Genomic DNA, 16,908 nt, shown 5'->3' with positions numbered 1-16,908 from the left:
TGTAGGGAAAAAGCAGAGAACTACACAAATATCTAATGAAATATATTGCCAGAACACTTGATAACTACTATAAATTAAGAAATAATGAGTATTCTTCTATAAATTAAAACAAATCGAAATTATACTAATTAAATAGAAAAAATCATTTTTTATTAGTTGCAACAGAAGAAGACAACAGAAGTTAGCTGTTGTTCGGAGCTTATATTTTCAAAATATTAATTAATTCTGAAAAAGAAATCTAGTGAAAAACTCTGTTGAAAAAGATTTAGCAAATTGGAACTAGAAACTTACCACAGAGATAGATCTGAGCTTGGATGAAGCAGATCGGAGATTTTTAGAAGCTAAAAGATATAAAACGAGAACACAAAAGGGGAAAAAATGATTTAAATATAAAGAGAGAGATTTGCGGTGGAAGGTATTAGTTCTTACAGTGAAAATGGCGTTCATAGCAGCTCAATCAATGAAGAAAAAAAATACGTTAAAAGAAAAGACAGTTCTAAAAAGAGATCAGATCTGAAAATGAGCTGATTAGATATTACCGTAAACGAGATGCAAGCCGATCGTACAGAAAAAATAAATAAACAAAAATTTAAAATTACATAACAAAAAGTAAAAAAAAATGTGTTGGGAAGAGGGGGGGCATTGGGGGTGGGGGCAATGGAGGTGGTGCAGAATAACGAAAAAATAAAAATTTGAAATTAAAAAAAATGAAATTTAAAAAAAAAAAAAATTGGAGAGAGGAGGTGGGGTGGGAAAGGTTGAGAAGAAGTTTCGGAAAATGTTTTCCCTTCTCTTGATAAGGAAAACATTTTCCTCCAATTGGAGGAAAATGAATTCATAAGGAAAATGTTTTCCAACACATTTATGTCAACCAAACATGAAAAAATTGAAAAATATTTTTCTTCGTACCAAACACACCCTAAATGGTGCTATGAAATGGTAACAGCTTCTTTTAACTACAAATCTCGAATTCGAGTCACGGGACTGAAATCATATGCTGGAGCAACCGTTTGTAGCTTGAGTTACAAATTGTTAAAGCATTGGCTTTTAATGTTAAGTAATCGGAGCAATGTGTAGATGATCAATATCATCTTAAAGAAGCAAACGGACTAATGGTTACAACTATAGCCCTATGAACACCAAGAATTCTTCTTTTAATGGCTCTATAAGATCATTCCTTGTGATTACATTGTCAACAAAAATATCTCCTCCAGGAGAACATTTTGCCAACTATTGGCTGATTACATTAACTTTTACTATTTAACAAAAAAGGTACAAATGAGTGCCTACTGTACATCACCATGCTTCAAGTATAGCAGCCAAGAAGTCTCGTGCTCGGAGTCCTATGAATATTCTGTACAACCAATATACAATTCTGCACTTCCTCATTCTGCTACTGCGTTTTTCCAGCAGAACGGGTTTCTGCTGTCCAAGCCTGCACTTGAATCCCTCAGGGAAGAAAGACTCGATAGCTCAACAAAAAATAAGACATAATAATGCATTTGTCATACTATCAGCCAGCTAATAGATTATTATGTCTTAATGCTTCTTCCTCAGCTCCTGCTCTCCCACCACTGGTGCTGATATCCGACAAAGAATAGTTATGGTTCCCCTCTCGGTTCATAGGAGGGGTGGCAGTAAATGCTGGTTCAAGGTTCTCGTTGACGCTCTTAGTTGGCCTCTTCAGTCTTTTTGGCCTTTGTTGCATGTCAATGTTTTGTGGGGAGCCATCTATATCATCTTCCATCAGTGAGTTGGGTGATAATGATTCAAGATTTTTCGGATTCTTTTGAGGCCTCGATTTTGGGGTTTGCTTGTCGGTGGAACCTTTCCTCTGCACATATAAGATTATAAATCAAGTCAAATTGAAAATTTTACAACACAGTTGAGCTTATTCATTGTGCAACAAGAAGAAGCCAAGGCAATTATTTTGAAACGAGTGTACAAGTATAACTTAGCCATTATATGCAGCAACTATAAACCGGGAGGTAACTTTAAGGAGTCAAACTGTGAAATGCAGGAAAGAGTAACTAGACAACCTAAGTCCGTGAAAAGGTCATTATCAGAAACAATATTCGAATCTGAGAAGTAATCACCTTTTTACTACTTGATTTTGCTTTCCCAGGATCAAGAGTGTCGTCCCCATTCCCAACAGATTCACCGTTTGTAAGATCTTCTAATGATGCATCACCATCCGCACCAATTCGTATGCCTTTGGTGCCACCTTTCCTCTTTTGTCTTTCTTTTGCCTGCTAATGATCCAACGCCATATTGCTCAACTAGAAACAAGAAATAAGCTGAAAAAAGGGAGGGGAGGGAGGGGGGGGGGGCGGTGGATAAAAGGGAAGTAGGAGAACTAATTATCATAAGGAGATTCCGAACACTATTCTAATATCTCACCTGAAGAGGAATTTCCTTCAGTTTCTGCTCCAATTGTTTATCATCAATCAGCAAAGAGACGACATCTTCTGGAGCCAAAAGGTCACCCTGAACATGTCCTCCTGTCATGACAAGCTGTTGCACGGTATTCTTCTGACTGGCTCTCTGCAGAATTTTCTCTTCAACAGTCTCTTTACAGATTAAGCGATAAACAGTAACCTGCAAGTGAAATAATCTCTTTACATAGGAAAACATGATCACATGACGAGAGGGGCCATTTGCAAATATTATAGTGTTGTTTCACCGGAAGAATGTGGATACAACAATCAGAAAAAAAAAAAAAAAAGGAATAACGAATACATGGAAAAGGTAAGAGAAAGTGACCTCTGAAGATAATGATAGGTGGAACTTTTTTATTGCTCATTTTAATGTCTGATAAAAGAAATGCTGGTGCATCGACTACTGGAACTTTGCTTCATAAACTAACTGATTAGCTAAACTGGATTATCTTAGATGCAAACAAGTTCTTAATCATCCTTTATGATTTCTTCTAAAAGCAGCAATGACCAGGAAAAGAAGATAAGATATCGTTATCTTTAGAAGTAGAGCTTCATGGTCCAAAAAAGAAAATGTAGAAGTGGAAACCTTACATCCTTAGTTTGACCTAGCCTATGAGCTCTATCCATTGCCTGTAAATCTAAAGTTGGATTCCAGTCACTCTCATAGAAGATGACTGTGTCAGCAGCTGTCAAGTTGATACCAAGGCCGCCTGCTCTTGTGCTCAGCAAGAACACAAAAATGTCGCTCCTACGAGGAAATCAACATTAGTCAGTACAAATATAAAAAAATGGATTATAAGTTCCTTCGAATTCAAAACATACCGATGCTGGAAATCTTTGACCATGTCTCGTCTATCCATTATAGTGGAAGATCCATCAAGCCTCAAGTACTTATATTTCCTGTAGTGCATGTAGTCCTGCAAAACAGGTGAAAATATTAGCAATCTCACAAGTGAAGAGTTTCTTTATCCTCGCAATTTTAGATCCATTACAAATGCAAACTTTCCTAGTCATGGGGTTATGTTGCAGTAGAAAACATACTCTGGTCTTTGCAAACTGAGTCCATTATAAGACGAAAGAAGCAAATAGAGAAACCAATACAAGAGTCTCAACAACAGCTTCATATAACTTCATATGATAAGAACTATGAAGCATAAAGCATAGTTGTTAATGTTGTTATTATTGTTGTATGCTTAGTTTCACATAGTATGCTCAAGAAACCTAAGTTGTTCGGACTCGGGTGCGGGTATCCGATACGGGGACGGATCCGGGTATCGGATTCGGCAAAATCTAAATTTTAAGATTCGGGGTGCGGATACGGGTGCGGGGATTCGGCTAATAAAAAATAGAGCTATAAAAATATTGTAAATTTTGAGAGATATTCTGTGAAAAGTTACATGTATATTATAGAATTCACTCTTTCATTCTCCAAGATAATCATTATTCTTTCATTCTCCTAAATCTGTTTTATTTTTTATTTTAAGAAATCAAAATCTCAAGTTTTCTCCCAAATTTGTCGATGGACTCCGGTCAAAGTGTCCAAAGTTAGTTGACCGAATCCGGGACGTATCCCGCTCCCGCTCCCGTCCCCATCTCCTATCGGGATGGGGACGGCACCAAAATCGACGCGCAACTTAGCAAGAAACTACTCCATGATTCAATCTAACCTAAGCTTGGTAGGCGTTACGACGTCAAAAGAAAGCGACACTCAGAACTCATTGTTTATGCATAGGTGGGGTCTAAGTATCTGTTATCAAACAGTTATTCCAAGATGAGCTACAAGCCTCTCCCACGCATTGATGGCGGAAGAGAACCTGTACTATAAAGCACCGAAACACGGGAAAAGGTACTACATGACAAACATTATAGCAGTGCTTAATTTAGCAACACATGGTTATTTTCAATCAATTTAATAGCTTCACAAAAGTTTTACATGCAAGCTGCATTTTGCATTTATACCAGCTATGGTTAATGAACCAAAGCATGGCTGAGACTACCAGTAAACTTGCTTTCCCTCAGAGTCACACTCTTTTCAACTCTCCAAAGCTAAAACCAAATACAAACATACAGTTGCATAGGCAGAGAAACTGCCACTGCTACTAGCATCATAGCATTACAAAAAGACAAATCTAAACCGCCAAGGAGCAGCAGAAAGATTCAAATACCTCTATAATATCCAACATTTTTGTCATTTGTGCAAAGAGAAGAACACGGTGGTTCCCTGCCCGCAAGCGCTTTAATAGTATGTCAAGTGTTTGAAGCTTCCCTGAGTCCTGTAATTACATAGGATATTTAGATACTGTATGTGCTTAAAGGCACATAGATGTATTAAAGAGGAAAGGAAAAGAGAAGGGATACATCAATGGAAAAGATAACATACTGTTAGCATCTTTGCAGGGTCAAATGGTTGCACAGGTGGACATGACCCGAATATTTTGTATGTAAGCTGAAGAGCAGGTTGTGAGACAGGTAATTCAGAGTCTATCTCTTGTATTAAATGGTGTGTGACACCTGGCTTCCTAGGACCATTATATTCCGATGTGCGTGCAAACCCAACCAACAACCTCTTAATCCATGGATGGTGTAGTTCCTCGAGCATTTTGTAAGCAAAATTTCTATCCGAGCAATGAGCATTTATCTACAAGATACATCTGGTAGTTAGTAACCAATTGCTTATGCATGGAGAGCACAAAGTAAGAGCAAACAATGTAATACCACTTACAGGGGGTGCTCTTGTTCTAGGAATGAAGGAGTATATGGAATGTAAGAGATTAACATTAGATAAAAGCCTATCCTGATGTTCCATGACCAAAGCTTCAAATGGTGCATCACCAGGACCTGTGGCACGTCTTGTTCTTAATAAATCTGTTCCTGTCCTAGATGGAAGCAATAACATTCGTGTCACTGCTCTTACTTTGTCCCGTCCAAGGTGACTAAAATAGAGATCATCATCCTCAGACTCCATCAGCAAGTCCAAAATTTCATCTGAAAATTGTCGGTTGCTTCTCACAATTGAGAATAACAATTTTTCCAAGAAAGAACCAGTTGCCGAAAATGAAACCTCCATAGGTGACATATCAATTAACCGAGTAAAACCAAATGTTCCGCTCCGTATATAGCCAACATCTGACTTGTGTACTTCTTGCAGTATCGAGCGGTGAACATTCTCCGGAGAATATATGTTAAAGTACTTATCAAATAATTCTTTTCTTACACCTTGGGCCATAGTTGAGTGAAGCATGCTCGATCCGAGAGCTTCCCGGTAAACCAGCTTTGGTATCTGAAAGGGATTTATACGAAGAGTAAGTTCAATAAGCATGAAATTTCCTGATTATTAAGAAGTCCTACTTAGCCAACATTTCACCGTTTCCACATGCATATATTTAGGAATATCAGCAAGAATCATCTTGCTGAACTGGCTCTAGCCGATTCAATTCATAAAATTGGATTTACTTGACATGTTCTAGTAAAATTGAGCTCCAGAGTAAACAATAACTTGTTCTCCACGTTCTTTTGTGATAGTTTCTACATAATCTTCTATTTTCTGTAGATAAGTGAATTTTATTGACAGTAAGCAAATAGGGAGTAGAAAGAGGTAAATAGAACTGTAGACTGAAGCTCCAATCTACATAATCCAACCAGCATTATCTCTAGTGTAATCCAGAAGTGTACAAAAAGCACAATAGCATAAATCTGATCAAGTAATTTCTTATTCCATCACATGGACTTCGATTTGGTTCTCTCCACATTGTCCGCATAACAGCCTATGGGATTACATTTTAACCTCTGCCCTTCCCCTTCCAGCATTGAAGAGTTAAACAACAGTCTTAGACTATGCATCTTCTTGATGCTTTTTAATGGAACACCTTACTTCATCAAAAAAAAAAAACAGTCCTAGACATTGTATTGTTAGCACCAAAGAGAATCTCAAAAAGTCCATAGCTGTGTTGGTATGTTACAGAGAAATGAGTAATGATTAACCATCTTCACCACTCCTTCACATAAAAAACACCAGCTGATGTCTTATCAAATTATCTGCAGAAAATAGTGTTCCAAGCAGCTCTCTCAACAAGGAAGTTGATGCCGCAGGAGTTTGGTTCCAGGTGGTAGAACGACGGTGAAGTAGGAACAGTAGTGTCGGCATGATGGTGGATGAAGAGTGACCGGGGGGAGTTTGTAGCAATCTGAAAGGTTTTTTTATTGCGGTAAACAATCCAGCTAGGATAGTTCCCTTTTTTTGGATTATTATTTGGTCTCAATTCCACTTTTCATCGTCTCATTTGTTTAATCTCCATGTCATCTGCGTTTGAGATTCACGTGCCTGGAGACTGTTAGTATTGTGTTCAATAGGTACATTTAGCACATAGGTTAAGTGTTCAATAGGTCACACTCGAGGTGTATAAATGAAAATTTTTGACAAGTTCAAGGGGCTGTCTATGCACTATGCCATTAAATGACTGCATTGAATCAGACAGCTTTCTGTGTACATATAAACAATAATAATACCAAACAAGAAGCATAAAGTGATCTAAGGAGTACCTGGTATGTAACAGCACTTCGACCGCCAGAATAGAATACATCCTCCAGCTCCCCGAAGGGAGGAGGTAGAAGTGAGTTTGGAACCTCTCCAAAATAGAAATAAGAAGTTCCTTCATTTCTCTCAAACAGCTCTGGATGGTTGCACACCTGGCATTTTCCAACAAGAGAAATAAAAGCACTTGGTGAAAAAACTTTGGAAAAAATAACACTACTATGGAACCACTATAAAATTATCAGGTGATGCAACACGAAAGAGCAGTAAAGAAAGAGATTGATCACCTTCCTTAGCTGGATAACAATATTCATCAGGTTTAGAATTTTCTTCTCATTGAGATGCCCACGGCTGCTATCAAACAACTCAGCAAGGGATATCTTGTCTTTTATTGCTCGATAAAATGCCTGCTGGCGAGAACTCAACTTACAGTGCACTGTGATTTCAGTTTTCCCAGTCAACTCAGAAACCACATCCTTTTTAACCCGTCGCAGCATGAAGGGTTTTAAAATGGCATGCTGTTCAGAAGATTCAGAAAGAAGAAATGCATCAAGATGGAAAGTCTAGTTACCTAAGAAGATATTAGACTTTACCTAAGAAAATATACTAATATTATTCAGATTAACAGAGAGAAGAAAGATGGAGATATTATGACAGGATTTGATGAATTACCATCCAAAAAATTCCAGATAAGATTGACATCCATGAATAGCAACAATAACCACATAACAAGGATGTTTCTTCTAACTAAATACTAGAGCGATGTTCTTGACACCAGAAATATACAAGATGAGAATATGCAAATAAAAGAAACTTAAAAAGGAGTTCATGGAGTGTTCTTGACAAACTAAAATATAAAAGATGACAATGTGTACTATATGTCCATTTTTAGTCAAGTCAAAATGACAGGAAACATTCCTCAGAAAGAAATTGAATTGTTGTAGGTCATAAGGCAGCTGTATCTTAGGATATTGGATTGTCATAAACAACTACAAAGCAAAGATCCCTCACCAGCCGGCTGAGCTGGTGCTCGTTCAATGTCCCACCATGCTCTGCGTGGTTCTCAATTCTGATCAGAAAGCACAAAGAATTATCACCAGGATGGACAACTGATACATTAAAGCAAGAAACACCTTATACTGAAACATACATACCCTTTTGAAAACCATTCGTTGAATTGTTCGTGGCTATCAAATAAAGTAGGCATAATAAAGTGGAGGAGCGCCCAGAGCTCAGCCATGTTATTTTGAACTGGAGTACCAGTCAGAAGCAAACGGTTTCGACAATTGAAACTCAACAATGTTTTCCATCGTATACTGTTAACCAGAGCACAACAAGATCGAATGAGAGTGAGAAGTTATGATTAACAACTTGTTGCCGTATTCAGATTATTCAACAGGTGCAACAAGATACATGGATGCACAGACTTAAATGAATAAATAAATGTGCCAGTGTTTTAAATTGTGGATACATGGATGCACAGACTTAAATGAATAAATAAATGTGCCAGTGTTTTAAATTGTGGCATTTGAGAAATGAAAGTTAAATCAGTATTTGAGGTTCTTGTCATCATTTTCATCCCCTGTTGATTCTTACTAATGCTTATTTGACACGGCTAATCAATAAAAGAGTACCTGAAAACAGCTCTTGTATCTATGCTCCAATATTATAGATGGAAAAACAAAATATTTGTATATCCACAGGCATGGAAAGCAATTGAAACTCATTAAGTCAATTCCAAGCAGTAAGATTTCTAAAACTAGCAAACAAGAAGACAAGACAAAAAGAACCTAAAGTAATCCAAAAAATATTATTATGGTCTAATGACAGTAGTTCCATAGCATGTGCATATCTGCTTCCGAGCTTGTAATTTTGGTTAGTTAAGGTATAGTTATGTTCTTATATTCTTTTGCAAGGTAATGATTACACATTCAACTCAGGTCTTATTAAAAGTTGATCAACTTATAACCTGTGCAGTCACATGATACGGACACTGAATCATATGAGCGAAAGAGAAAACGCAAAGCTGTTGTATATGATTTTCTTCAGCATGAAGCATTACCACAAGACTCCATATACAACAAAAAGAATCGTTTATTGTGCAAGTTTTAGCAAACCAGCTCTGAGCTCAGACCAGAAGTTTTTCAGATAATTGAAGGTAGAGTTCAGCATGTTTTGGCTTTACAAAGAAATCAAAGTGATATGTTGTTGTTCCCAGTAGCTAGTGAGCTTTCCAACGAGAATAATACTTTGAATAAGTTTGCTAGCAACTAGAAAGCAAGGGTCCTGGTACTCAACAAGGGATTGCTTAGACGCTTTAGCTTCCACCACATTCCAGTAAATGATCTTATTAATGCGGTTAAACCAAACAGTAGGACAAGGTTTTCAAGGCTGGACCACAGACCTGTTTGCGCTTTTGATTGCCTGAGCTTCATCCAGCACCATGTATTGCCATTTGACACGTCTGAAGTATTTCTCATCAGAGACTAGCAGTTGATAACTGGTAATGAGAATATGGAATCCAGCATCCCTGAAATCAAAGTCTGGTTAAATAACCAAGAAGAGGAACAAAATGCTAACAATTGAGGTTGCACTGCACAAGAAATGCTTTTTATAATTCAGATACAATTATCAACTTCATTACCAACTGCATTGGGCCATCAATACCGAGATAAGCTTGGTTCACCAAAAATTCCATTCGATTTTTACAAAATTGGGATCTAAAGCCTCCCCGTGTTAAGCAGTTGCTCATTATTCTGATTAACAACTTCGATTAAAAATTTTAATTAACTCAAGACTTCTTGACATTTATTTGATACCCTCCACCTCCCCATCCCCCAAACCTTCCCACCCTTTCTTTGCAATACTTGTCATACTGCTATATTCCTAGGTGCAAAAACCATCATCTAACCTATGATTGACTTTGATGCTTCAAGCAATAAGCAGCTCAGTTTTATGAAGCAATATTTGCCTCATCAATATTCATCATCAAATTAAAAGTGCCTTACCAAGCAAGAATGTCAATGAACAAAGAAAAGAATAGCAAATTCAGCTAAAGGATTATAGACCAATCAGCCGAAGTGTCTTTAAAATAGCTGCAAAGTTACTGGCTGAAAGATTGAAAAAAGTGATTAGGAAACTTATTTCTGGACATCAAAATGCCTTCATCAAAGGCAGGCAAATCGCAGATGCAGCCTTAATTGCCAACGAAGTTCTTGACTGGAAACTGAAGAGAGGGGAATCAGGCATCCTATGTAAGTTGGACATAGAGAAGGCCTTTGATCAACTCAACTGGCAATTCCTCATCACAATGCTAAGGAAAATGGGATTTGGTAATAGATGGATCTACTTGATGCCATTAATGATATTGCCTCATCCAAAAACTTATCAGTGGAGTTTACAGGAAAGAGATTACTCCAGCTATATAAAAATGAAAGACAATTAGCCTTGAGAGTGTGATTAGGAGTTGATATTCCATCAAAACATCTTCAATTCCTTTCTGTCCAGATACACCAAAAAATACAGGCAGGGAATCACTTTCCAGATTTTTCCTGATGGACCTACTAACTTCCCAAGAACTCCAGCATATGGAGCTAACAAACACACTTTTGAATTTACTATCTTTTGTACTATTTGCATCTACTTGATGCCATAATGATACTGTCTCATCTAAAAAGAGAAAGCAAATTCAAGAAATGAGGGAGACATGAAAGAACCAAAAGTGTAGGCAAGTCCATTACTCCTGTATTATGTATAGTAATAACCAAAGCCAAATGAAATTACCGTCGATATAGACGTTTTGGGTTAATATTCTTCCGAAGTACCATTCGCTCTTGTAACCCTCCCCAATATGGAAGAGTTTTTAGATCAGGGCAGAAACGACCAATTTCATCAGCCCAGTTGTTCAAGACTGATGCAGGAGCAACAACTAAAAAGGGACCCCATATATTCTTGTCCTGCAGAGCTCAATGAAGCCAAGTTACTGGACTTCTCAGCCAGAAAGATTTTTGATATGATAATTTACTACAAGACAGTTGATAAATAAAACATGAACAACTAGATCGCTTACTTCTGCCAAATGAGCCAAGAAAGCCATGGCCTGGATAGTTTTGCCAAGACCCATCTCATCAGCAAGAATGCCATTTAAACCCTGACAGATAAAGTTGAATGTTATAAGCCAGCCAAGCAAAATCTCCATAGAGGTTGAGCAAAAAGATCAACTTTCAGGAAAATGACAACTTACCTGCTCGTAACAATTTACAAGCCACTGGAGGCCTTTCAATTGATACTCTTTAAGAGTACCCTTGAATATGTCTGGTGTCTGTACTGTTGATGCCACAGGCATGGTTGACCTAAAGGTACACCGAAACACAGTGAGTCAGTACAGTCAGAGAGTGGAGCAACAAAATTTGTGCCACTACAATCTCTCAGCAAAAGAAGAAAGACGATATCTCAGAGGAGCTTAAAAACTCACGGATGCAATAAGTCTATGTTAGCGGCTGCGGCATCTTGCTGGGAGGGTTCAATTTCAGCAGCTTGCCGCAGCTTCAGACATTCACTATCAAATGCACTTGTCATCATTTTCTGCTTTGAAACTGCATCCTGTGCAGCTTTCAAGGCCTCTTTTCTCAGCTCAGCCTCTTCAGGATCCTCTTCCTCTCCAGGTCTAGCTTCACTGGAACTTAACAACATTTCTTGGTCATTTGTCATTTCATCACCTAAAGTCACAGCCTCAGAGGATAAAGTTGATTTATTTTGCATGAAATGGCTGTAAAGTTCAGTTTGAGATAGCAGAAAGTTGAGCCTCTGTTGTTGTCTCTTTGCTTCACGAAGCTCCTGTTCACGCTTCAAAGCTTCTGCAGCTTCTTTTTCCTCCCTTTTCCTTACTTCTGCCTGCAACATTAAAAATTTTACATCTTAGGAAGTCCTCTTGTCAAACAGTCAACAGCAGAAACTCGTGAAGAAGTATGTTCTTTTAGCATATTCAATCTTCTAGAGGAAACACGACTAAGGACATGCATCTTTATAAGTCCTTAATCCTGATAAATGTACACTTTCTTTTCTCATAAGTGTATCAATACTCCATTGCAAAGCTTTAGTAGGTAAACCAACATATAACCCAAAAAAATATTGGCTGAAAAGAAACTCTTACGGCAACAATATCATCAATTTAATATGTCGTTATCATATAAAATAGGGACAGAACTAGAGAGCCAGAATAGGTGAATATATCTTTATCACCTTTCACTACTTCTTCAGGATAGTACAGGCTAAGATGAACATACAATGTGGTAATAGTCTGAAAACCATCAAAACAGAGAGCTGCATCTTTGCTAATTAAGAATGCAGCTAACCATACTTGAAAAAAGAATGCAGGTAACCATGGCTGACTTTTCCTCGCTCCCTCCTCTCCGGCTGCTCAGGTTGCTCTCGAATAGCAACTTCTCATACATACCATAATAGCAAAAAGTTCACTATGAAATAATGTCAAAAAGGTAGAATTTAAGTACCATCTCCTTGTCAACTCTCTTCCAAAACACGAGCATGTCCCTAGCAAGTTTCCTTGTACGAATTGCAGCACCTCTCATCACCTTAAGTGATCTGCTAACTTTCATTTTTACCTGAAAAAGGGAACCCACCACTCAAGTAAGAACGTCCAAAAGATAACTAGCATGGAAATTTGCAGAATCGCACACAAATTTGTTCAACAAGATCCAGGACGCGCTTACCTCTCTCTGACAAGTTTCTGAAAACCTCTTGGCATCAGTCAATTGCTTCCTGTGGAAATTGATGAATATCTTATGATGTTTTGGGATTTCTTTCCTGACAAGGTTTATCCAATATTTTCCAATCTTATCCATTTCTTCCTTCTCAATCACAGAAGGATCCTTCTTCAGTTTTGGCTTTTTGGGTAGACTACGCTCAATAATCTGCAGCTCCAAATGACCACTCATATGTAAGCAACATGACTGATGCCCATATAGCTATGAGATAAACAAAAACTGAACTGCAATGTTAAAGAGAATTACTGACCTCATAGGTGTCTCCTTTCTCTAACACTTTCACATAATAAACCTGTAAGACACCACCCTCTGACAATATAGAACGCCGTATACCTCCTGCAGCCCCCTCAGGGATGGAAGAAGCCTCTAATGCAGCTTCGCTGACTTGCAGACTGAATTTCTGACCGGCACTATTAGCTGGCTGGGCTCGCAACCGTGCCTGAAGAGATTCAAATTGGGGTTTGGGATCACTCATACCTGCTTGACGTTTGGGCCCAAGTCTCTTATCAGAAGCCATCATTGCAGCCAAAGTCTCCAAATCAAGTGTACCCTTGAGGTAAATTTCATTAACTTGAATATCTGACATGGTTGGCAAATTCAATAATGTTGCCAGCTTTTCATAGGGTGGAGGGATCCTGTATGTGATGTCCTCCCCGAGATCCAAGAAAGCAGGTTCATAAATAGATCTGCAAAAATTCGAAAAATGAGGTGACACACTTTACCTTTTGGAGGCTTAAAATAAAAAATAAAAAACAACTTGGGTAAACATATTAGCATTCATTTCAAAAGATTAGGCGAAAGCAGAGAGACAAACCTATCACCACCATATGGTCCTGGAAAATCAGACTGAATATGGTTCCCTAACTTCTGAGTGCTATTGTTAAAAAATTCTGATGCAGAGTCAAGTCTGAGTGCTCCTCTATGATCATTTGTTGATTTCTGGTCTCTTGATCCTCCACCACTTCTCATCGCAGGCACCCCATTACGAGTAGCCGCAGGGCTTGCTGAGGAATTACCAAGCCTCCTCTTATACTTTTGAACGTGTTCTCCCAGCATTGCTCTATACCTTTCCTCTGAAATATGGGTATTATAACCTCTGTCCCCATCCCCGTCTTCATCACTACTATATGAAGTCCGCCTCTTTTTCTTCAACTCCCTACCAGACATTATACCATTACTCCGGTTCCTGGGTGCTCCACCTATCAACCAACATAAGATGTGGCTGATTATTACAACACTGCATTAGCTTAACTTTCATTACCTAAAGAAAGTCAAATTTGCATTATAATAGGATAAAGAGTGTGCATTTGCTAACTCAAAGATTTCTTTCTTTTGGACCAATATTAGTAATAACTGATTCTTAGTGAAAAGAATGTGTTATCAGTCACAAATTTAGTCCTAATCGGACATAATTTTTTTATAAGTACACAATTTTAGTCCTAATTGGTCATACTCATCGACCCAAATAATAAAGAATTCAATTTAAAAGAAAAGAAAAAAAAACAATGTCAAGAAAGAATGTCTACCTGGGCTACCTCTGCTCTCATCCTGACTACTATTCCCGTGATGATCAAAATCATCATCCAGTTGGGGCAGCTGGAAGTTAATCAATGACTATCCAAAAAAAAAAAAAAATTAAAGGGAGTAAAATAAGATCCACACTTTAACTAAATTAAGAACTTCCGCACACCCAACTGAAATTCGAAGAAAAACCCAGCTCAAACAAATTAAAAATATCTAGAAACAAGCAAATATAAATAGATTTTCTCGAAGAATACACCAAAAGAAATCCCCCACACAATGTCCCAACAGTAATACTAATTACCAGGATTTTAATGCTATAAATCTTCATCAAAGTGCTTTTTTTTTATAATTGAACAAAAGCGAGTCTGAATGGGTATACTTAGTCGTGGAGCAGACCGAATGACTCTATGAAATTACGTCGATACTTCCACATATTATGGGTAACATAGGAGACATCTCTATTTTTCCCCCGGGGAATCTTTAGAATTCCCACTACTTAGCTTTCAATTCGCTGCCAGAAGTCGTTTTGATATAAGATTTTATCTTGTTTCCATTTTATTTATTATTCCTGATCCGAAAGTAACATTTTCCTTTCCTTGGGCTTAAACGATTAAACGGGACAAAAAGTAGCTATTTGGATTTTAATAAAGCAAGACACTATTTTGAGAACCCAACTGAAATTCCAAGAGAAACCCAGTTCAAATTAAATTGAAAATCACTACAAACAAGCAAAAAACTAAACTTTCATGAAGAATTAACCATCGAATCTCTTCAATCTTGAGGTATAGATAAAATATCACTCCAAACATGCAAGAAAAAACACTCTTCAAGACTTAACCATACCCTAATTTGTGACAAAATTATCCTAACACTAACTAGCAAGATTTTAATATCACAAGACACCATTTTGAGAATGGAACAAAACCTCGCATAAATCATAAATCACTACAAACATGCAAAAGAAAAAACTAAACCTTCTCGAAAAAACTAACCATCAAATCCCTAATTTGTAACAAAATTATCCTAACACAAACTACCAAGACTTAAATATCAGAAGACACCTTTTTGAGAATAGAGCAAAGCCCATAAAAGATACCTCAAAAAGCACTACAAACTAGCCAAAAATATAAACTTCTAGAAGTTTTAACAATCAAATCCCTTATTTGTAAAAAAGGTTATCCTAACACTAACAATTAAGATTTTTATATCACAAGACACCCTATTGAGAGTAGAGCAAAACCCACAAAGGATACCTCAAAAAACACTAATTGCCAGAATTTTAGCAAGACGCCATTTTGAGCATAGAACAAAACCCATATAAATTCACAAGCTCCACACACCAAATGAAATTCCAACAAAAACCCAGTTCATATTAAATGAAAAATCACTCCAAACATGCAAAAAAACTGAACTTTAATGAAGTATTAACAATCAAATCCCTAGTTTCATTACAAAATTATTCTAAACTAACTACCAAGATTTTAACATCACAGACACCCTTTTAAGAGTAGAGCAAAACCCAAAAGAGATACCTACAAACATGCAACAAAAACAAAATCTCTAGCAAATTTAGCCATCAAATCCCTAATTTGTAACAAAATCATGCTAACATTAACAATGAAGATTTTAATATCACAAGACACCCTTTTGAGAACCGAACAAAGCCCACTTCATATTATATCTAAAAAAACAATCACTATGAAAAAGGCAAAAACATAACTTTCTCGAAGAATTAACCATCAAATTCCCAATTTACCACAAACTTATCCTAACTCAAACTACCGAGATTTTAGTACCACAAGACACCCTTCTGAGAGTAGAGCAAAACCCATAAAAGGTACCTCAAGATTGAAGAGATTCGAGTAGGAATATCGCCTCTTTGGGTCCATGAATTATGTTGTTTGAGCTGAAAAAACAACAGCGCGGACAAGCATTCGGTACAATAAATAAAAATAGCGGAAAAAGAAAAATTTGAAGAGAGGAATTTGTAATTGTAATACTAATAGTAAAGGAGAATAAGAGAAGAGAGAACCCTAACCCTAAAGGAGAAAACGAGGGATAAGGAGAAAGGTGATGGGTGTAACGAGAAAGAAGAGAGAAGAGGAGGTGGTGAAGACATTGGTATATGCTAATGTGCGCCATAGAGAGTTAACTTTGGTTAACGTGCGCTATAGTGACCACTCTTTTAATATCCGAGCTCTTTCTTTCTCTGCCTCAGTGTTTGTTGTGATGGAGGAAAGGAGCTTTTCTTTTTCAATAATTAAATCATTAATAATAATTAAGCTAATAATGATTCTTCTTTTTTTTTATTTTTCATTAGGTGTTTAATTCTGGTATCACTTTATGCTCTAACTAATTCGAGTTCGACCCACGTAAGGACTATTAAATAGAGAAGCACTCCTATCAAGATATTTTTTTTAATTTATAAGGCTCGAGTTTAAACTCGAGACCCTTAATTAAAAGTGCAGGAATCACACAACCACAATCCTTGGTGTTAACTATGGATTCATTAACCATGAATCATGATATAAGGGTTACATGTCCCAAATAACATTATTCGAAGAAAAAAAGATTTTATAACATAAAGTATTATGCATTAGGGTGTAAATACAACTAGACGTGTAAGTGGTCG

At 37.2% G+C, this 16,908-nt stretch overlaps 1 protein-coding gene across 5 annotated transcripts; it reads right to left on the bottom strand.

Annotated features, from left to right (window-relative positions):
* Nucleotides 1–1,133: 1,133 nt before the first annotated feature.
* Nucleotides 1,134–16,495, bottom strand: LOC107814951 (chromatin-remodeling ATPase INO80). 5 transcript variants are annotated; one of them, XM_075233639.1, is made up of 24 exons: nucleotides 16,315–16,495; nucleotides 16,118–16,182; nucleotides 14,279–14,366; nucleotides 13,567–13,951; nucleotides 13,003–13,438; nucleotides 12,699–12,899; nucleotides 12,480–12,590; nucleotides 11,444–11,862; nucleotides 11,213–11,321; nucleotides 11,039–11,119; nucleotides 10,753–10,925; nucleotides 9,374–9,499; nucleotides 8,124–8,285; nucleotides 7,981–8,038; nucleotides 7,257–7,487; nucleotides 6,978–7,124; nucleotides 5,161–5,718; nucleotides 4,819–5,076; nucleotides 4,604–4,711; nucleotides 3,261–3,355; nucleotides 3,030–3,186; nucleotides 2,401–2,598; nucleotides 2,097–2,252; nucleotides 1,134–1,834 (listed from the first exon to the last, which is right to left on the bottom strand). In XM_075233639.1, the coding sequence occupies exons 2-24, from the start codon at nucleotides 16,163–16,165 to the stop codon at nucleotides 1,514–1,516; spliced, it is 4,626 nt and encodes a 1,541-aa protein (XP_075089740.1). In that variant the 5' UTR covers nucleotides 16,166–16,182; nucleotides 16,315–16,495; the 3' UTR covers nucleotides 1,134–1,513. The 5 variants fall into 5 exon arrangements, with proteins under 5 accessions (XP_075089740.1, XP_075089742.1, XP_075089739.1 ...); XM_075233641.1 differs by having other exon boundaries at nucleotides 2,097–2,249; XM_075233638.1 differs by having other exon boundaries at nucleotides 16,118–16,477.
* Between the last annotated feature and the right edge of the window lie 413 nt (nucleotides 16,496–16,908).

The sequence above is a fragment of the Nicotiana tabacum genome, chromosome 16 (genome assembly GCF_000715075.1).
Source record: "Nicotiana tabacum cultivar K326 chromosome 16, ASM71507v2, whole genome shotgun sequence".
Lineage (NCBI taxonomy): Eukaryota > Viridiplantae > Streptophyta > Magnoliopsida > Solanales > Solanaceae > Nicotiana > Nicotiana tabacum.
Note: the sequence above shows the minus strand (reverse complement) of the source record. Positions and strands in the feature narration are given on the sequence as shown.

Bases quoted from the DNA above. Each gene is read 5' to 3' on its own strand.
- LOC107814951 (XM_075233639.1), bottom strand. From the start codon at position 16,165: ATGGACCCAAAGAGGCGATATTCCTACTCGAATCTCTTCAATCTTGAG. The intron at 7,488-7,980 runs GTGAGGGATCTT...TCTTCTGAACAG, and splicing joins AGCACCAGCTCAGCCGGCTG to CATGCCATTTTAAAACCCTT. The intron at 3,356-4,603 runs GTATTTGAATCT...CCTGTTTTGCAG, and splicing joins AAATGTTGGATATTATAGAG to GACTACATGCACTACAGGAA.